This window comes from Gasterosteus aculeatus, chromosome 17 (genome assembly GCF_964276395.1).
Source record: "Gasterosteus aculeatus chromosome 17, fGasAcu3.hap1.1, whole genome shotgun sequence".
NCBI classification, from domain to species: Eukaryota; Metazoa; Chordata; class Actinopteri; order Perciformes; family Gasterosteidae; genus Gasterosteus; species Gasterosteus aculeatus.
In genome coordinates this window covers 10,397,203-10,417,675 of record NC_135705.1, presented here as the reverse complement: position 1 = coordinate 10,417,675, position 20,473 = coordinate 10,397,203, and the positions used below count along the sequence as shown (strand labels likewise).

General features: G+C 44.2%; 4 protein-coding genes across 6 annotated transcripts; 3 read left to right on the top strand and 1 right to left on the bottom strand.

Moving 5' to 3' along the window:
* Positions 1–301: 301 nt before the first annotated feature.
* On the top strand, positions 302–4,146 carry rft1 (RFT1 homolog). Of its 2 annotated transcripts, none has more exons than XM_040202728.2 (10): positions 302–587; positions 700–785; positions 885–1,007; positions 1,097–1,388; positions 1,476–1,610; positions 1,741–2,001; positions 2,082–2,226; positions 2,319–2,424; positions 2,501–2,750; positions 2,887–4,146. In XM_040202728.2, exons 1-10 carry the CDS (start codon positions 525–527, stop codon positions 3,049–3,051), a joined length of 1,626 nt encoding a protein of 541 aa, XP_040058662.2. In that variant the 5' UTR covers positions 302–524; the 3' UTR covers positions 3,052–4,146. The 2 variants fall into 2 exon arrangements, with proteins under 2 accessions (XP_040058662.2, XP_040058664.2); XM_040202730.2 differs by having other exon boundaries at positions 315–587; positions 1,741–1,826; positions 2,069–2,226.
* On the top strand, positions 2,887–5,276 carry mustn1a (musculoskeletal, embryonic nuclear protein 1a). The gene is made up of 3 exons (XM_040202733.2): positions 2,887–4,323; positions 4,432–4,561; positions 4,878–5,276. The coding sequence occupies exons 1-3, from the start codon at positions 4,315–4,317 to the stop codon at positions 4,973–4,975; spliced, it is 237 nt and encodes a 78-aa protein (XP_040058667.1). The 5' UTR covers positions 2,887–4,314; the 3' UTR covers positions 4,976–5,276.
* A 1-nt stretch (position 5,277) lies between these two features.
* On the bottom strand, positions 5,278–11,173 carry ruvbl1 (RuvB-like AAA ATPase 1). The gene is made up of 11 exons (XM_040202731.2): positions 10,070–11,173; positions 9,230–9,316; positions 9,003–9,135; positions 8,055–8,206; positions 7,657–7,746; positions 6,779–6,928; positions 6,606–6,669; positions 6,315–6,513; positions 6,114–6,216; positions 5,952–6,043; positions 5,278–5,631 (listed from the first exon to the last, which is right to left on the bottom strand). The coding sequence occupies exons 1-11, from the start codon at positions 10,208–10,210 to the stop codon at positions 5,472–5,474; spliced, it is 1,371 nt and encodes a 456-aa protein (XP_040058665.1). The 5' UTR covers positions 10,211–11,173; the 3' UTR covers positions 5,278–5,471.
* eefsec (eukaryotic elongation factor, selenocysteine-tRNA-specific) lies at positions 10,506–19,999 on the top strand. Of its 2 annotated transcripts, none has more exons than XM_040202727.2 (7): positions 10,506–11,271; positions 13,236–13,443; positions 13,754–13,850; positions 14,296–14,460; positions 15,203–15,847; positions 17,343–17,499; positions 19,166–19,999. In XM_040202727.2, the coding sequence occupies exons 1-7, from the start codon at positions 10,965–10,967 to the stop codon at positions 19,345–19,347; spliced, it is 1,761 nt and encodes a 586-aa protein (XP_040058661.2). In that variant the 5' UTR covers positions 10,506–10,964; the 3' UTR covers positions 19,348–19,999. The 2 variants fall into 2 exon arrangements, with proteins under 2 accessions (XP_040058661.2, XP_077948221.1); XM_078092095.1 differs by having other exon boundaries at positions 10,772–11,446.
* Positions 20,000–20,473: the final 474 nt, after the last annotated feature.

Below are 20,473 nucleotides of genomic sequence, written 5' to 3'. Positions count from 1 at the left end.
TTTTTCGCATTTCCATATACATTTTAGCTATTAATTCTTACAAGTCTTCTATATGTTTTGCTGTTGTAGAGATATTTATTTCCTCGCTTTTCCAACTTGGTGCTTTGGGTTGGAAACACTTACATAAAAATAATAAATTGTTCTTAAAGTGATGCAAAGCTGCTTATAATTGGTAACATTTTCAGGTGATAAAAAAATAAATGCATTAACCAAAAACACATTTGTTCACTGCATGAAGATGGAGATTCACGGCAGACGATGACAAGGTTCTTTACGCCCTCTAGCGTCCCCTGACGTCATCACGTAACGTCTTTACGTACTATGTGTACGGAAGTGGAACTACTACCACCAGCAAGCGTAACGTTGATCTTACACCAGCTCATTTGAAATTAGGCGCTATTGTTCCCAGGTAGTCACGCGTTCGGGTCCATCGGTATGACTCCATAACGATTTATGAAGCAGCGGAAAAGTTGATCCGCTGCTGACAAAGAGACAAAGTTTTAGCAACAAAGAGGAAGTAAAAAATGAGTTCCCAGGATGTTCTGAGGAGTGCATCAACCCTCGCGTCGTATAATGTGCTGTTACAGGTACACGGGAGATACTACACCGCAGCAGCACAAAATACGAAACATTAATCGAATAATAATTCGGTCTGGGTTGTAAAACCTTAGATGTGATTTTGTGTGTCATTGATCTCAGGTGATGTTCCGCGTCCTCACCTTCTTGCTGAATGCGTTCACGCTGCGGTTCGTCTCCAGAGAGCTGATCGGTGTTGTAAATGTCAGGTAAGGATGATCGACGCTGCGGCACCAACCAAAAATAGAAACCACGTTTCACTCAACCAGCTGATACGATGTGTGTGTGTTTTTGTGTTTGTCATACAGACTCACGCTACTATACTCCACTTTAGTATTTTTATCCAGAGAAGCTTTCCGCAGGGCCTGTTTGAGTGGAGTATCTGGGACCGACCACAGCTGGAGACAAGTTATCAACCTGCTGTGGTTGACGTGAGTTGAGTTACTTTACAAAGCGGTTAAAGTGTGTTTAATATTCCGTTTGGATTTTTACCAGTGCTTCCTTGCTTCTTACCTCCCAGGTTGCCTCTGGGTGTGTTATGGGCAGCCCTGCTGGTCGCTGTGTGGCTCTGGCTCCTGGAGGTCCCGGATCCCCAGACTGTGCCTCACTACGGTCCGGCTGTGGTGATGTTTGCTTTGTCGGGAGTGCAGGAGCTCCTGGCTGAGCCCCTCTGGGTCCTGGCTCAAGCGCACATGTTTGTCCGCCTCAAGGTGGTCGCAGAGAGCTTGGCAATGATCGCTAAGTGCAGCATAACCGTGGTGTTGGTGGTGTTTGCGCGTGAATGGGGCCTGTACATCTTCTCTGCCGCTCATGTAAGAAATCAGTGGATGTGCATCTTGCGTTGTTTCTGTGAGTGCTCCCTCTGGATGTGATGATTCTAAGCTGTGGGCTTTTCGTAGTTGGTGTACACAGGATTCCTGGTGCTGTGCTACGCTGTGTATTTCATTCGTTTCCTGGGTTCTGAAGTGGCGGCTAAGAAGGACTTTCCCCTGCAGCGTGTTGGAGATCTGTTGCCCTGCAGAGCTGCTGGAGAGGTAATAGGGCAGGAAAATATTTTACGTTTATAATTCCTGATCTTTATTCATGAAATCAAACTGAGAAGTGACAGGACAGACTGTATTATGATTAGGGATCAATTAGCTTCATCTTTTGCTCTGTTTCTAGCCGCTAGTGGATTGGACTCTGGCCAAGCTCACATGGAGCTTCTTCAAGCAGTCCTTCCTGAAGCAGATCCTGACGGAGGGGGAGCGGTACGTCATGACCTTCTTGAACGTCCTCAGCTTTGGAGACCAGGGAGTTTATGATATTGTCAATAATCTGGGCTCCATGGTGGCTCGCTTCGTCTTCCTGCCTATTGAGGAAAGCTTCTACGTCTTCTTTGCCAAAGTGCTGGAGCGAGGACGTGATGTAAAAAGTCAGAAACAGGTGCATGGATGTAAAAAAAAAAGTCATTTTGAAATGATTTGAGTTGTCGGTCCCCTTCATGTTGCAGCCTTTGTCCACAGGAGGACATTGCCCTTGCAGCGGAGGTCCTGGAGTGTCTGCTGAAGCTGGTGCTGGTGGTTGGTCTGATCATCTCTGTGTTTGGCTACGCCTACTCTCACTTGGCTCTGGATATCTATGGCGGCTCTTTGCTCAGCAGTGGGGCAGGTAACAGAGCCACAACACACTGGTTGTAACAAATATCTGTGACGTCTTTTTGCTGTTCTCAGACATTTCTGTGTGTGTGTTTTTGGATAAAGGGCCCACTTTGCTGCGATGCTACAGCTGCTATGTTCTCCTACTCGCTGTCAACGGTGTAACAGAGTGCTTTGTGTTTGCCGCCATGAGCCAACAAGAGGTTGACAAGTGAGGAAATATATACACACAGCCGGTAACACATCACGCAACCTGTCAGCCAACGCTGTTTGTGCTTTGTCCCCAGGTATAACTTTGTGATGTTAGCCCTGTCGGTGTCTTTCCTGTTGCTGTCCTACGTGCTGACGTGGTGGGCTGGCAGTGTGGGCTTCATATTGGCAAACTGCCTGAACATGGGCCTGCGCATCTCGCACAGCGTGCTTTACATACGCCGCTGCTTTGGTTCCACTCAATGGAAACCTCTGCGAGGCCTGTTGCCCTCGCCGCTCCTGATACTAGCCCTCGCTGTCAGCGCCCTTGTCACATCGCTATCTGAGGTACAAGAAAAGACATCCAGTATTCATTCGCCACCCAGATTTGATATCTACTTATCAGCAATTATTCAATGTAATCTCTGTTGAACCTTCTAATCACTGGTCCTGACTGGCGTATATATTTTTCCTCTGGTCGCAGGTTGTACTCTGCTGTGACGGCGGCTGGTTACTCAGGCTGGTCCACATCGGCGTGGGAGCATTGTGTCTGCTCACTGTGTGCGTGGCCGTCCTTGTCACAGAGACTCGACTCATTCAGTTCGTGAGGACTCAACTTCTGCCCAAATACAGACAGAAACACACTTAAATTGAACTGGAAATTGGGGAACTGGTTTGGAAGAAAGTTCATGTTTCGCCACAAAACGGGGCTGACAGTTACTGACAGCGTGAAAGCAACGAGGGAACGACGAAGTTTACCTCATATGTGTGAATGTGTGGCTGTATGACGCTGATGTTTTTTCCCTACATCATTCCTGTGTTGGCTCATACAAGCAAACTCAAGCACGTCCTGACAGTTTTGGATGTATTGTGATTGTGGCTGATAAAGAGTTAAATGTATTGAATTTTTGGCTTAAATTGATGCAAATATAAACAGATCTGCGGTGTTTGTTCAAAACAAACCAAACTCTCATTTTAAGGTTTGCTTTCACCTTTTCTGGAGATTCCAGCTATTTTTATTAATTATCTCGTAAAATGTTTGTTTTTGACAAGGTGGTGAAGCGGTAAGGAATTTTGTTTCACGCACCACAAACAAAGCTTAATAGTACATCACCATTTGAAGTTCATTAATCATAATTCTTATGTTAAACAAGTTTACTATTACTACAACATTACTATTAATATATAGCATGTGAGAGGCTGCACACTTCTTGGGTTTACAAACATGTTGCAATCAGATTTATTTTTTATCATCGTAAACATTTAGGGAGCTAAATGGGCTTGAGTTCAGCGACATGTTTGTTTGTCCTTCCTCTCGGCTTACAGAATGTAAGGTCTCTGGGGCAGAATAATGATGTCATTATGGAAAATGAGCAGAAAGGGGTGGAACCAGCATTCTTTTAAAGGATGGAAATGTTCTATTCTCCTCCCTGCTCCCTTTTCTTTATTGCTCTGAACATGTTTTTGTATTTCTTCACAGGCTAAGCACGGTAGGATGTTTGTGGAACTTTTAAAACACCCAGCTATTTATATTTTGAGTTACACCTTTTGAACTTCGAGTCCCATTTGCTTGTCTTGCTTATCACCTGGTAGAGGATACACACACATATAGATTAGTTAACGTTAAGGATCTCTGGGATTTATTTGGGAAAATGTAGTGCCACAACTTGTAGCACTAACATCCTCATGAAGCAGCTGGCAGGACAGCCGACCATTAAATAAACAGACCGAAAGGAGGAGGAGCTTATGCACTTGTTGCGTCATTTATTACTCCCGGGATCAGATTCATCCACTGGAGAATCACTGCTCGGTTGGGTATATTTGCGTGTGTGTCGTGCTGGACTCACAACTGAAAAACGGGGACATCTGACGGGTAGGAGACCTTCTCAAGGCCAGCTTCAGTTGCACAAACATGTCTCAAGTAAGATCATTGTTGTCGTCTTTTTAACATTGTTTGAAAAGGACTTTCTGCAGCCGTGCAGAGCCATAAGTCACATGTGTGCTGTCGTACTTTGTTTCTTTTCCTCAGCCAGGTCAAGAAGAACATGAGCAAATGCAGCGTCCCGAGGTGAGAGATGAGGACCTGACCGAAGCGAAAGGCCAACTGGGTGCAAGTGGGCCAGCAAAGAGCAAGACTTATGAAGTAATGGAGGAGTGCGGTGAGGAAACATATATATATATATATATAAAAAAGACTCGCAAGTAGAATTTCACATTTGTCTTCCAGATGAAACTGAGAGGAAGCAGTCTGAATAAGATCATGTTATGGCTGAGAGTTTGTGTGAGGGGCGTTTCCTCTTCATGCTCAAAGTTTCCACTCCATGTACAGGAGGAGGAGGAGGATTGTGATTGTATTGAGGGGAGATTCAAGTCTCTCACCAAGTGGGATGAAGAACGTGTGTTTACTTATACAGAGCATATCTGCAATTATACATTTCTGTAGCACCAATTCTGATAGTTTACCTTTATTCACAGAGAAAATGGGCAAAGCGGCACCGTCAGTATTCAGTGGAGCGAGGTCCGGGGCCGAGACTGTTTTGAACTCGCGCTCAGCTCAGGCCAACAGGAAGTAGCGGTGGACTTTGCCCATTATCGGACAACGCGGACAACTTCTTTACCACTTTTACATTTTTTAAAGAAAATTGAGAAATATTCAACCATTCATTGCTGCCTGTGTAAACAGCAGAATGTATCCACAGTTCCAGGTAATTGTATAATTACTAATAAGGATTTAGCAAAACTGCATTCAAAACAATTGTATGGAAAATCAATTCTTTAAAAAAAAAAAAGTCTGAAATGTGTTTAACAAATTGTCTTGTCTTCATCCTGTTAAATTGTACTGAGTACCAGTAAAAGTAAAGAAACATGAATCAAGTTTTGTGTCGCTTTTTATTCAAAAAATGTGATTTCATCAAAGGGAATGGATTGAACTTTTTTAGAACAGAACTACTAGCGCAGATACGTCCAGGACACTAGAATGAGCCACAGTGTGAAGGGTAAAGATGGAAAAACACAGGAAAAAGGATGGAGAATCAAAGTGAAAGATGTAACAGCTGGCTGAATCCAGTTTTATTTCATGAACTTGAGATGTTGATCTTGGAGGATTTTGGCGGAGGACTTTGCATCGTAGAAAAGCTCATTGATTTCTTCCACCTGCTCCCTCTCCACGTTCTCTTTTCCCTGAACGCGACCCAGCAGGCTGGCTGGCGTCAGTAGCTGTACAGCATACCTGAGACAAAAACAGGAAGAGTATATATATATATATATATATATATATATATAATATTCACACAAAGTATAAGGTTCAAGATATTTATTGTCATGTGTACAGTTTCATAGGTTACTCTGTTCAATACAATTATTTTGCTATGCCCTCCCTCCACATAGATACAGATGTAAAAAAATAAAATAGAGTAAAAAGAAATAAAGCTAGCCAGTTTACTTTTAAGAGTAAGGCAGGGACGAGTATTTTTATTTTATATTTCCCTTAGAAAGCACAAGCTGCTCATTTCTTCACTCCACACCGTGATACACAATGAACACTCTTACCTGAGGGTGGTCTTGGTGCCGATCTCTGCCAGGTGCGTAAGAGCATCCTCGCTAATGTTGATCCCTTCAGTCTGAGCACGGATCTTGATGATCTACAAACCACAACGTTGTTACAGATGGCACACATCACACACACGCAGCTCCTTAGCTGCTGAGACTCACCTGCTTTGTCTCCTGGGATTTGTACAACATGGTGCGGATTATCATGACTCTGTCCAGCAAGTCCAGAGGAATCCCGTGTGGAGAGCTGATGTCTTCTGTCCCCCTGGTGAGCCACAAATTATTGTTAATACTACAAATCTTGCACCATATCGTAAATAAAAAAAGTTCTGTTGAATTTGCACAATTTTTGTATACCATTACCTAATCAAACAGTTTCCCCTGTTGGAGGCGAAAACAACAATGGGAGCGATGGTGCTCTCAAGTGCTCGATGGAGGTATGTGAAGCATTCAATGTCCAACATGTGCACCTCGTCAACAAAAAGGACTCCAGGTACGAGCTCCGCTACACCTTGGTCGATGTAGCGGTTCACTACTTTGTTAATCTCAGCGCGCAGTTTATCTGAAACACACGGAGAACGGGGATGTAAGGTACAAAAAAGTATTGAAGCCAGTTAGTTATTTGAGCCGAGCTGTTGTCGGATTTCTTTTCACCTGTGATTTCAGTCTTTTTGGGTTTCATCAGTTGTCCCATCATGGAGAGAATGTCCTGGCCTCCCTGAGATCAAACGGTGAGAAATTATTTGAAACAGCAGAGATAATTATGTAAACTTGTTATTTAGTTTGAGAAGAAAGAGCTGCACTGATATGAACACATTGGCAGTTACCTGGGGTCTGGCATTCGAAACATCCAGGTCATGCAGTGTGACATCTTGGACTATCTCCTTCTTTTTGTGGACGTCACCTTTGGGCAGTGGCACGTACTCCTCCGCCTCCAGGTCAAACTCCGTAGCAAAAGTGTCACAACGACCTTGTCTCTGCAAAGACACAGTTCAAGAATTTTAATAACAACTCACTGTTTAACAAAAAATCATTTCAAAACACTGCTCTGGATAACAGTGAAACCAAAGACGTAGGGGGCGGAGGGAGAGCAGGTGTATAATTGAATCCAGTGCCATGCCTTCCTGGAGGGGCAGCTGAGGGATGAAAGAGTTTCACAAGGCAGGTCATGAAACCGCTGTCAACAGTACCAAATGTGTTGTCCGGCCCTCCCCCCATGGCTTCTGATTTGAGCAGACCCGCGCCCCTGGCCCACCTGCACCGATTAAAGGAACCGTCATCGTGGTCTGTCAACAGAAGCCACAAGCCCTGCTACTAGAAAAGAGGCATTGTGGGGGATGGAGCAACAGATGGAGCATGAAGAGGTGCAGGAATGAGAGAGGCTCATTCCAGTGTGCAGCAGAAATTCAGCAAAGCTTTGATGCAGAGCTGAAAGAACGCCACCATGAAGGGCTGACGAGGGCATCAGTGTTTCCCCTACCATTATTTCAGGGGGGGAAAACACACGGCAGTTCCGCACCGACAAGCGTCCATGGTGTAAGCACCGGCGGACAGACTACTACTACTACTACTACTACTACTACCTCCCTCTGTTGGCCGGCCCTTTCGTTAAGGGGTTTATTTTTATTTGAAATGTTTCACCTAAACAATTTTCCAAATGAAAGCCTAGCATTCACATCTTATTTTACTGGCGGAGTAACAATACCTTGACCGCTCCACTGTTTGCTTCAATGTAGATGACATCTCCAACTTCCACGCGCTCTTTCTGAAGACTCTCATAAATACTTGGATCCAGCTAAGGAAACAAGAGATTTGGAATTAATTAACAATTGGTCGGTAAAAGTAAGGTTTACTGTTAGTGAAGAAGAAGAAAGAAGGTCTTTTAACATCTATGTTAAAGAAAAAACAAAAATCACACAATCCGAAAGATAGTTAGATGCACATCAATATTGGTGCGAAAAGATTCATAAAAAAATATTTGAGCAAATACGTAGTATCTTTCTAACACGGTGACACAGTTCCCACAAATGTAGTTTTCACATCACACTGCTTAAACAGGCAACATCTCTCAGGATGCTTAACATGCAGCAAAAAGAGTCTGACCTTGAGCTGCTTTGTGCCTTTGCCGGTCTTCAGACCGATAATGACGTGGCTGATGGTTTTCCCGTAGCCACCCATGGGATTCTCCGTCTCACAGGGAGTCAGCTCGGTCACCTCCCCTTCGTACACTTCCTTTGTTTCTTTGATACGCAGTCCTGAATGTGGGCAACATTACACACAAACACACACGCGCAGAATGAGCACTCAATTGGGCCTCTATATTCCTGTCTCCTGAGCGACGCATTTTATTACAGATAGGGGACACGTGTGTGCCTGCCCATGACAGGTATGGGCATAATCTTGTGTAACATGATCACACGCTTTTTATCCTGTTCATGCAGCCAGTGGCACGGACCATGAGCAGCACACAGGTGGCTGATTCGTTGTGTTGAGGGTCAAACAGCAGGGCTAAAAGCAGAGACCGTCCGTCAGGGCGCTCTTATCGCCAGAGTGATGACAAATTCAAAATGCAACTCCCTCCCCCCCGGAGATCCTGTTCTAGGGGAGGAGCAAAGGTGCTGATGACCACCTCTCCCTGTAATGAAGCTCAATTTCCTTCCCTGCGACAGAGAACGTCAGCAGTCCGACAAACCACTTCCCCCTTTCCAGCCTTCGTTCCTTCTCAACACTGTTCTCATGAATCCGCTGTCAAGCTCATGACAGCGCTTTGTGTAGGACACCATATAATGCTTCGTTAGGATAATCCACACACGTGCCACGTTTTTCAGTTGAGCGTCTCACTAGGAAGTCTGATGATTAAATGAATTGTTTGTTTTTAAGTTGACATTTTCCTCTGTTCATCATTTACTATCTCCTGCGAACTGTTTGCGGCCATTACACCTGCATCTGGCACGATAGTTTTACAACTCAAAACTCAGACCTGAAGAGATCGGAGCCCATCCAAAACAACAGTCTCTGTTACAAGGACTAGTTTGGCGGGTAACAACTCACCAATGGCCCTCCTGAAATTCTCCATCAGTACTTCTGTTTTTTTTATCTCAGATGAGTAAACCTCGCTGCCGACCATGGGGCAGAAAGGCACCTTGTTTCCCAACTCCTGTGCAACAGCCAAGGCGAGGGCAGTCTGGAGGAACAAGTAGAATGGAGTCACACTCTGCAACAACAACGGAAGCCACATTCATTGAAGCATTTCTGCAGTATTGCTGTTCATTAAACACCTTTCCGGTTCCAGGTGGCCCGGCCAGTAACACTGCCCTTCCTGCCATCTTCTTTGAACGGATCAGCTCCACAATGATGCCACAAGCCTAGAAACAGAAAGTGATAAACCTTTATCCCGTTAATTGATAAGCAATGGTAAAATATTATCAGGAGTTGACTGCAATACAAGGAGGCTGTGGGATACCTGCTGAGACCAGTCCTGTGCTATGTTTTCAGAATTTATATCAAAACAAGTGAGATGGATTTTCGTTCAAATATAGCCAGCAGTGTCTACACTGTATTCATTCATTAAACCCGGTCAGTTTACCGGTGTAACAAGCTGCATTTGAGAAAGTGATGATTACCTACAAGCAGTCAGGTGTCTCTTTAGCCTAAAAATTTGTACATCACGATGGGCATTTGTATAACTGTCCATCCTTACACCTTGATTTATTTGATATGAATAGAGATCGTCTGCTTGACTAAAACAATAACTAACGTTAGGTATTTTAAATAAAAGCATCATCATCGGTGGTATTATAGTTAGTCTATGTAGACGATCCGTTGTTTTCTGAATTCGTGAATAATTTCAGATCAGTCTGATTAAATCTTTTCGAATAAAGAAACGAGCATAATACATTTCAGGGAATGAAATATGAGTGAAGCGGAGTTCTATTTATGGTGCACCTCCCCTTTAGCTCACCTTTAACCTGAGAGCGACAACGGCGACACTACAGTGCTAACGGAACTAACGCTAGCTTGTTGGCGCATGTGAGCGAAGTCCCCCCTTTCACCCTCCCTCCAACCTCAAAGTCACTCCTCACAACACGAATAACGGTGCAGAGAAACATTAACATTACCTCTCTCGCTGCCTCCTGGCCGACCAGACCACATGCCGACTGTTTAGCATTCCCGGCCTCGTCTAGCCCGAGTCCTTTAACGTGACTGTGCGTGGCGATCCGCTGAGTTTTCGTGGTGCTTTTCACCTCTTCGATCTTCATATTTACTGTTACTTGATATATATGTGGAGTAAAAGTCCTAAGGGCGGTTTACAATGAAGATATTCTCTCCCGTGCCTCCGACAATTTCTCACCGCCAGAATAGGCGCCGAAACTCAAAACACAGGGAAATCGGTTTCCATGTGGGTTACTAGGGAACCTCAGCGGAAGTGAAACCCCAAAGTACCGTTACGATCACTGTTACCATTGGCCCTTGCATTCTAATGCAGCCTGTCTATTGGTTTAATTTCACGTCACTCATTCTACCCATTTAACCGCCGCCCAGGAAAGCATTTCATTTCCGCTTGTGCTACATTTGCGTTGTCGTAGTAGAAATGGCAAAAAAAAAATACCAATATATAAATACCTAATATTCTAAATCAATACAGCACTAAACATGGATGAGGTTTTCATCTCCCCATTGGTAATTTTATAGTTGATGTTAGGTTTTAATCGAACCGCTATTAAAGTGGGTCAGTTCGCCTCTTTTTTACTTTTGTTTTGGATTGAACAACGTTCCGCCTAGGCATGTTGTTCTCAGCATCGGGTGCACTGACAGCGAGCAGGACGTTATTCTCAACTGCTGAAGTAACTTTTAAGTCCCGTGTACAGCGCGTTGAATGCCACAAACCGATCGAAAGAACCTGTTGTTATTGACAAGCCTGTGCCAAAATACTGCCGTTTTTGCATTTTTTTTCGTAGCCGAGTTCAACGTCCAACTCGTAAAAAGCGTAAAGCTCACCGAGCCGCTGTCAAAATGTCAGAGTCCGCAGACAGTCGAGTCAAAACGTTAAATTTCAACGTCGGGGTGCTCGGCCATGTCGACAGCGGGAAGACGTCGCTGGCCAGGGCGCTGAGCAGCACCGCCTCCACGGCGGCCTTCGACAAGAACCCGCAGTCCCGGGAGAGGGGCATCACGCTGGACCTCGGCTTCTCCTCCTTCACGGTGGACCTCCCCGATCACCTGCGGGGCAACGGCGGCCTCCGGCAGCAGCACGACAGCCTGCAGTTCACCCTGGTGGATTGTCCGGGTCACGCCTCCCTCATTCGCACCATCATCGGGGGTGAGCTGGTTTAACTGCGCACAGGTGGTGGTGAATTAACCAAAGATGCGTAGTTCAGGACACGTTGAGCTCATACAGCAGTGGACGGTTCTTACCAGCTGAGGCTAAAGCAAGTTAGCCAATTTATACAGTCATGTCTTCAAAAACCCTCAAATATATTCTAGCTTTTATGAAGGTCAGTATGTTCGTTGAACTGTTCTAGAAATGTGTTTGTTTTTACGTAATTTTTTAAGCTATTTGGGTTGGTGTTGACTTGTATGAGTTTTGTCCGCAATGAGTGTGAATTACATATTATGACAACCTCTCACTAAAAACAAACAAACAAAACATTGTAACCTCAATGAAGCTATGGTTTACTTCAGGCCTGTTACGTTTGACTGCGTTAGGTTTCATTCATATGCTGCTAACTGAATGTGATGTAAATCCACAGCTTAATATGAAAAACACCCATAAATATACACAGGCGTTTCTAAAATCAGCAATGTATTTGTTCCAGTCGGGTGTTTCAGAAACTGCTTGACTGAAACCAAAGTCCAAGTTCTTAATCTTCTTTACAGACATTATCTGAATATAAAATGCCCGCATATTCATTCAATAGTTTAGCTGCCAAAGAAGCAGTACAGTCCATATAGCATCTGCCGTTTAATCTGGTCAGATCAGTGCATGCTGTTTATACATTAATAAGAAAACTATATAGCTCAAGTATTTTCATTTTATGGAAACTTAAACTTTAACAGAAAGAACGGTTTTCTCACAAACCCACAAAAATGGGGTCATAAACAGAAATTTGAAATTTCTAGGCTCAATTAACACGAACACATTGGTACAATATGGAGTTTGTACTATGGTGTTATCACGGTCAATAACATGGTAGAAAAGAACATAACCCAGAGATGTTACTGTCAGAAGGATGCAGTCACAGCCGGTTGGTGTTTACACCACATCCTCACTGCATCGCATGAATGTGACCTACCCAGCAGAGGGAGCCTTTACTCTACAAGCAGAGAAAAGCTCATCATGCTCAATTGGAGTTTAAGTTGGTCTTGAAGGCTCTTCATGACATATTGACCAAGAGCTGCAAAGATAAATCCGTAGAACACAATTATTAAATAACAATTGTATAATCAATGAATTGTTTTGATCAATTATTCAAGAAAAAGTTCTTTCCTCGTCTGATTTTAATCTTTTTGAATGTGAATATTTTCTAGTTTTGTTACTCCCCCATTACAGTAAACATCATACCTTTTGAGTTGGGGAAATTTTTTTTTTTTATTAGACCAAGCAATTAATAATTTAATTGCGGCAATGAGGCAATAAATCTCAATACTAGCTGCAGCCCCAATTGAATTGATTTATTATACTTCATCCGCAGCCTTTTGGTAAAGATCTTGGTACGACAGCAGAGGAGAGGCACCCAAACACTGAACGCTGCCGTGTCGTGTAACCAAAGCACTAAATGAAATGTACGAGCCAGTGGGGTGTCACATGCTGTAGATTAGGGAGGAAGGAAACTGGGGTTCGGGGCATGTATTAAACCTCCCCTCCTGTCCCAAGTGGGAAAAGGACCGGAAAGAGAAGGAGCCAAATAGAAGAAGAGAAAAGAGGGGAACACAGGAAAGAGAGACTGCCAACGTTGGGGAAAGAAACGAAAAGAGGGAAAGGAAAGACAACCAAGTGAACTGCAGCTCAACCCTCCAGCCTTTTATTCTCTCTTTGCCTTCACGCACCCCTCCCGTAACTTCTCTTGTTCTACTGTTGTTTTTGGGGAGCTGTGTCCATTCCTGGTGGAGTGCTGTTGTCGGTTTAGTAGTCTCTACTCACAGTTCTTCTAAAGGTGCACAACGGCAAAGCTGGAATGTCTTAAATAGCGAATTGTTAGTAGTTAGTTGTGTTCTGATTCAGCTTGTTTCTCTTCTGTGTCAAAAGTATCTGACATCCCACTGATTATTTTCTGCCCTCTTTAGGTGCCCAAATTATTGACCTGATGATGCTGGTGGTGGATGTGGTGAAAGGGGTGCAGACTCAGACTGCAGAGTGCCTGCTGATAGGAGAGCTGACCTGCCCTCGCATGGTGGTCGTCCTCAATAAAATTGACCTACTGCCAGCCAACAAAAGACAGAGTGCCATTGAGAAAATGACCAAGAGACTGCACAAAACTCTGGAGGGCACCAGGTCTGAATCCCATACAAGTATAAGAACACATTGGCATATATATATATATATATATATATATATATATATATATATATATAACCATATATATATATATATATATATATGGTTTGGGCATCCCATGTAATCTCAGTGGCCCAGGATTTGATCTCTTGCCAAAATTCCTCATTCATTACACATTCTTTTTCCCTCTCTGGATTCCACTGGTCTGTCCGTCTGACCCACAGTTTTTTTAAATTCAAATTAACTTTAATCATTTAATTATAATAATAATAATAATGTAAATATCATGTTTATTTCTGTTGACCAGATTTAAGGAATGTCCAGTGATTGCTGTGGCAGCAAAGCCCGGGGGCCCGGAGGCTGCTGCCCCAGAGGAGCCTCACGGAGTGCCAGAGTTAATAGAGGTAAAGTCCGGAAACACTCCGGTTTCCCTCCATAGTTACTAATTTAGCCCAAAAGAGCACATAAGTTCTCACTTATGAACAAGTGCGGTCAGTCAGCTGACAGACTGCTGCTATTCAAGTTGTGTTAAATTAAGAAAGAAAATCTTCAGCTACTACAAACTACTACACATACTTTCTTTGTCCAGTCAACATAGGTAGGTAGTATATAGTAGTACAGGACGTGCTGTCTGTTTATTGCTGTATAGATAAGTATATCTTACATTTGTTTAAAACATGTTGACATCCAGATATGTAGTGTACAGACATTTGGACATTTTTCATTGAGGAATAAACTAAGTCAATACTTTTCGATGGAAAAACAATACAGTGGATAATCTTATCACGTGCATAAATAAGTCGACATTATATGTGTCCTTCTTCTTGCCATCTTGGTTTTCCGTGTCAGCTTTTGAAGAAGCAGACGTACCTCCCTCAGCGAGACCCCGGAGGTGACCTCCTCATGGCTGTGGACCATTGTTTCTCCATCCGCGGTCAGGGAACCGTCATGACTGGAACCATCCTGCAGGGGTCGCTGGCCATCAATGACACTGTGGAAATCCCAGCGCTAAAGGTATGCTTAAAAATACATGAATTCAAAATCTCTGATATTTACAGGCAGGTAACATATCAGAGCGCTGGAAATCATTTTGTGGGAGCCGCAGAGACTCGGAAGTTCAGAAGTTGAGTGGAAGCGGGCAGACGGAGGGAAGGATGTCCCTATGGGTGCAGAAGATGTTTTAGTTTAATGTGAGGGAAGGATGAGGGGACCCTGGGTCCGTGGGTAATTTGGACCAGATGCCCACTTTCAGCCAGGCTCAGCAGTTCTCTGTACATTTCTCTTGTCCACCTCTTGGTGGCAGCAAATGGCTAAATTAACAGTTATTTGTTATGGAGTGTTGATCTGTGCCTCTACTGCTGATCTGTAGTAGACAAATAGTGAAATAGACAACAAAAACAAGCACAAAAAAATTGTGGTATGCCATATCCCGCAATCAAGGATTGTTGGTTTCCGTTCTCAGCTGCAAGTTCTGAAGCAACAGTGCATATTTAATGAAAATTGTATAATTTTTAGCTCTTAAATGCAAAAACTAGGTGGAAGCTGAATAACGATTGATTGAAATGGTAAAAAACTAACAACAAACACATCCGTCGCTGCAGCATTATGAGTTAAGACAAAGTGTATTCATCAGCCATAATGTACCGTGCTGTGGATTGATGTACTTCATGCTTTCTCTTGTCAGTTGTGTGTAAATATACCCTTAAAGAAGTATTAATATATTTTGCACTTGTATCTCTATGCTCTCTGACGTTAGGTGACAAAGAAGATAAAGTCCGTGCAGATGTTTCGGAAGCCAGTGTCGGGCGCCATGCAGGGGGACCGCGTGGGTGTGTGTGTGACACAGTTTGACCCTAAACTGTTAGAGCGGGGTGTGGTGTGCACCCCAGGGTCCCTGCGCACCCTGTATGCAGCAGTCATCTCTGTGAGGAAGATCGGCTACTTCAAGGGCTCTCTTGCCACCCGCGCCAAGTTCCACATCACAGTGGGTCATGAGACGGTCATGGCGAGGGTGATGTTCTTTGGCCTGCCACCTGCTGATGCCTCGCAGCCGCCCTCAGACACTAAGCCGTCTCCCCCTCAGCCCTGCTCACTGGACTCCCCCTTCTCCTTCGAGAGGGAGTACTTCTACCAGGATGAGTATGTCACTGGTCAGGGAGAGGCCAGTCTGGGTCCTGAGCCACAACAATGGGCCTTGTTGGAGTTTGAGAGGCCGGTCACATGCCCCTCACTCTGCCTGGTGATTGGTTCCAAGCTGGACACAGATATCCACGCCAATGCCTGCCGGTTGGCTTTCCAGGGCCGTTTGCTGCAGGGGTTTGAAGATAAAGGCTACGCTGAGACGGCCCTGCCTCGTCTGCGCATCTACAAGACCAAACACAAGGAGGGTCAGGTGGAAAGGGTGAGTGGGACACGCTTTCTATTTGAAATGAGTCTCTTTTTTTCGTCTTTTCTGACTGGCATCTTCTCTGCTCACCCGTGAGTGGTACCCTTCCTCCTCTGCCCTCTCTGTCACCTTGCGCTCCCTCTAGCTGTGTTTCCCCTTTGGATGTTTCTCATTGCTGGTGGCAGTGGACCGTGCCTGGCAGACAGAGCCCCTATTGTAAAGTCATAAACATGCACACACAAACAACCACGCACATTCAGCCCTGGTGATCAGTGTCTCCGGCTCTGGCTGGGTGTGCATGCCTTAGCAGGCAGCGTGACGCAGAGGTGTGCGTGGGTGGCGCACTGACGCCACCAGCTCTGTCTGCCTGTCAGAGGTTGGCCCTGTTTGGATACACCTGAGCGGCGCAGGAATACCCACATGGCTGTGTCAGTTAAGCGCCACTTTCTTCCTGCTCAGCTTCTTTCTCTCTCACACATGCACATTGCTTTTTGGTCCAGTGAGACTGTTGTTGCGCTCTGTCCTGAATCCTGAGCTCCCGTTCATGCCGAGCCGATCCATATCTCGGCTTATCTGATGCTGTTTCTTTTTTCTTATTGATTTCAGCTGATTTGAGAATTTTTCAAGAAGTCAGGACCCTCCAAACTTCCACTGTTTGTATTCCATCTGAACATGTAGTGACTCTCTTCTTCTGCCCTGTACAGTTGAGTGTTTCTGTGTGCGCCCTTGTCAGGTTCAGCCTCAGGTCAGGGGTCAAGCGTGTGAACTAGTTTCCTGCTGTTAGCACCTCAGGGTGTTGACAGCTCCAGTCAGTGACTCAGAATTGGAACAGCGTGAGGAAGAAGTCAGACTTTGGTCATGTGGCATTACGTTTGTTCTTCATCTATCTCACAGAGAGGGGCAGTTATGGTCCTTTTTGTGGAAGAACACATTGCTGGCATTGTCGAGACGTGACGGCCTCCTCTAGTCACAATTCATACGTCTGTCAGACGTGTAAAGCAACTGTATTTTTTTTAATCAGCGCATCAGTCACGCTGGAGGGACGTCTGGGTCAAATGTTCAAGAATGAATGAGAGTCAGGCAGAAGAGAGGGAGAACGGGTAGTGGGGGAGGTCAGTTGGAGACAGAGCGGTGCCCTCATGTTATCAGATTAGTGCCGGGTTAGATCGACTTAGTGATGGATGATAAGAAAGAAGTACAAACAAATACAACATAAAATATGCAGTATGAAAGGGATAGAGTGAGACAGCAAGGCGGCAGGCCTCGGAGAATGTGGCTTCTGGCATGTCATACAGTTGGGGAGGGGACACGGCAGACTATCAGCTCCTTATCCTCCCTCTGCTGTCACGAGTGAGTAAAATCCTGAAACGCCACAAGACGTGGACATCAGAGGAATTCAATATGAGATTCCGCTACTAAAATACACCCCGACATTTTCACACTCATAAACAGATGATCACATAATACTGTATTAAAATTCTTTGTATTAACGCTGCTCTTTCCTGCTCAGGTGACTGACGATTATTCTGTGATTGGCCGCAACCTGTTCAAGAAGGAGACCAACCTCCAGCTCTTTTTGGGGTTGAAGGTCGTACTGTCTACAGGCGAGACTGGCGTTGTGGAGGGTGGGTTTGGCCAGAGCGGGAAGTTCAAGATCCGAATACAAGGTAAGGTTCACCTGAGGTGAGACGTTACTGCATCTTCACCTCTGTTTCACCATGACCAAAACCAGCGCTGCTGCGTCACGCCCATAAAACTCCCTGTAGCTTTTAGGAAGGTCGCATCGCCACGTCTTCAACAAATACACACATCCAGAGCACTTTCCCGATCGGGGCTCTGCGGACCGTTTTCAGGATGCGGTAATAGTGGTAGGCCCGACATCCTGAGCCACATTCCCAGGATTCCTCTGGGGATTGCCTGTGTTCCGGGGGAAGTCTGTTCCCTGTTTATTTTACCTTCTGTTGCTCCGAGCCCACTGCTCCACACCGGGAGGGAAGAGAAAACAAAAACATTTAGAAAGAGAACCTCACCTACATCCTCTTCATTCTCAAAAGTCTGAGACACCGTAACGCACACTTCTCCTGGAATACAGACGTTCAGCGGTTTTCATCTAACACTTTAAAACAGAACATTCTGTTGATAAGATAACAATTAGTTTTCATCACCTATTCATCTACTCACTATTATCCGTATTATTACATAAGAACTGTGTGGTTTCCTTAAAGCCTAAGGCAATACGGTCACATTTGTTGTTCTGCTTGTCAACAAAAGAATAATTTTAGTATAACTCAAAGAAAAGCAGTAAATATGATCACATGTGAAATCTTGATTTAGAGTGTTTTGTAATTCGTGTTGATAAATTCATTCCTTTATTCTCTTATCTGTCATAAGGAAAGGAAACACGGTGGTCTAAGCGTGATTTTATACTGCTCCTAATAAACTTCACTTCACTAACCAACTTAACTGCCGACACTATTTTATTTCTCCACCAAAGCTAAATTTGACATCTGGTGTTTTTTATTTTGGATCTGAATCTACTGTCGAGTATGCGTACGCCACTAGTCATCCGTAAAAATGCTTCACGTGCACTGATCTTGATTCTCAGGCTTTAGTGGTTCAGTTTTTTTTATTACACAGTAGTTGGTAAACATTTTAGACATATCTTCCTTATACAAATGTATTTGAGGGCAATTCTAATGTCTCACTTGTATGTGAACCGAAATCACTGACGTTTGGCCGTGCGAGTGTGTTCTGTGGTAATAAACGGAAATATTTAGCTGATCATAGATAACGAGAAGATTTCTATCTGCACTGTAACCATAACAACCCTCACACTGGCATAACCATAACAAGAAGAATGCTGGCGCCGTTGTACGTGAGGTCAGACAGCCAGCATGTAAAGCAGTGAACCTATAACACTTCTTACCTTCCTTGTGTAGAATGAGCAGCCACATGCAGAGAGACGCGGGGTTAGATATGGCAGCGTAGCTTCATTTTTTAAATGCGTGCACAGGCTCACGGCTCAGTGCACCAGAGCACGAGGCCCAAGTGACAAACGCAGAACGTGGCAGAGCGACCGGTTACTTCTCTTCTATTGGTTCATTGGTTACATCAGGAAGACTGAGGCATCAGATCCAGTACCTACTGCACACATAACCAGGAACAAAGGCTCTCTATCCAGCACTAGATATAACTACACTTAGATGATTAGGTTGACCCAGGTGCTGCACACAGTACAAGACCGACGTATTACATAAAGCAATCTATAATGATTTATTTTTATTTTTATAGATCGGCCTTTTTACTTGACCTGCTTGTTTATCTTTTCTCCAGAGGGTCTTTTCCCTGAGACCAAGCAGTTGTTATCCTCCACCTCCAAGAAGAAAGGGAAGGGTGGAAGCAAAAGTGGACCAACAAATGAAGAGGAGCCCAAAACAGATTCTCAGCCCGTTGCCATTCATTTGCATTTCAAGCGGTACGTCTTTGATCCCCATAAAAAGATGGTTCAGTTGTGACTTGTGTCAGTCGCTTCGCCTTAACGTCCCGGTGCTTCAGACGGGCAGAGGACAGTCTCACGTGTCATGTGGCGGTGAGGGCAATACTTGCCTCTGTATCAGAGGTATGATCATGTTCTTCTATCAGCCTCTGATGGCGACAGTCTGCAGAAAGTCAATGGAATGCTGAACGCAGTGGAAAGAACCCTTTTCTTTTATCTTCCTTTAGTGGAAATGGACTTAATCCAGTTTTCTACATCACAAGGTTTGAGGCTGCTCTTCTGTTCTGATACATTTGAGTTATCTTAAAACCAATTGGCATCTTTGTTCTTGTCGTGAGTCAGAATCCCCGCTTTTGACTTGCATGTTTCTAATTCAGCAGAGCCTTGATTGGCATAAACACATTTACTGGCATTACAGAAACACTGAAGTTTAAACAGATCTCTGTATTCAATGTGTGCGTCTTGCTCCCTTGCTGGGATGAAGCTCATGTTTTAGGCTCCATTGGCGGTATAATTTCAAACTGATTTGAACTCATTTTACTTGGTAAAATGGTGTTTTGTAGAGCTTCATTTTACACAGACTAGCTGTTATTCCAGAGGTTGCCTGTGTTGAACTGAAAACCGATCTTTTTCAGAAAGAATAATAAAGCAAACCTGTTCTGAAAGTTTATTTCTGACTGTTATTTGCTCTGTAGTCGTTCATCATTAGATCTAGTATTTGTGTGCAACACAAAATTTAAAATGTGCACTTCTCTATGAATGCACAATGTGAAGCATTATGTTAGTGTGCATGTGCAGTACCTAAGGCAGCATGTGCACTCCACTGTAGCCACATACGGCATAAATGCATACTGAACTATAAACTTCTCTCTGGTTAGTTTGCTATGCTGTCATCCTTACTGTAAAAAAAAATCATATTTGAGTTTTCAGAAATTGTTATTGTTATTTTATCATGCACACACTATAACTTCCTTTTAAGTCAAACCATTTTTCAATGAGTAAACAATGAAACACAAGGAAGTAGGAAGAAAAGGTAATTTCCAGTCCACAATGAAAGGGTGGAAATGACCATGTGCCTGAGGGTTTTTGTGAATGTGTGTATGTGGGTCCAGCATGTCACAGAAGTGCGGTTGGGTGGGGCAGCG

Bases quoted from the DNA above. Each gene is read 5' to 3' on its own strand.
- eefsec (XM_040202727.2), top strand. From the start codon at position 10,965: ATGTCAGAGTCCGCAGACAGTCGAGTCAAAACGTTAAATTTCAACGTC. The intron at 11,272-13,235 runs GTGAGCTGGTTT...TGCCCTCTTTAG, and splicing joins CATTCGCACCATCATCGGGG to GTGCCCAAATTATTGACCTG. The intron at 17,500-19,165 runs GTAAGGTTCACC...TCTTTTCTCCAG, and splicing joins GTTCAAGATCCGAATACAAG to AGGGTCTTTTCCCTGAGACC.
- mustn1a (XM_040202733.2), top strand. The intron at 4,562-4,877 runs GTGAGGAAACAT...CTTTATTCACAG, and splicing joins TGAAGTAATGGAGGAGTGCG to AGAAAATGGGCAAAGCGGCA.
- rft1 (XM_040202728.2), top strand. From the start codon at position 525: ATGAGTTCCCAGGATGTTCTGAGGAGTGCATCAACCCTCGCGTCGTAT. The intron at 588-699 runs GTACACGGGAGA...CATTGATCTCAG, and splicing joins CGTATAATGTGCTGTTACAG to GTGATGTTCCGCGTCCTCAC. The intron at 1,389-1,475 runs GTAAGAAATCAG...GGCTTTTCGTAG, and splicing joins ACATCTTCTCTGCCGCTCAT to TTGGTGTACACAGGATTCCT.
- ruvbl1 (XM_040202731.2), bottom strand. From the start codon at position 10,210: ATGAAGATCGAAGAGGTGAAAAGCACCACGAAAACTCAGCGGATCGCC. The intron at 6,514-6,605 runs GTGAAAAGAAAT...CGTGTGTTTCAG, and splicing joins CAAAAAGACTGAAATCACAG to ATAAACTGCGCGCTGAGATT. The intron at 5,632-5,951 runs GTAAGAGTGTTC...TTTTTGTCTCAG, and splicing joins GGCACCAAGACCACCCTCAG to GTATGCTGTACAGCTACTGA.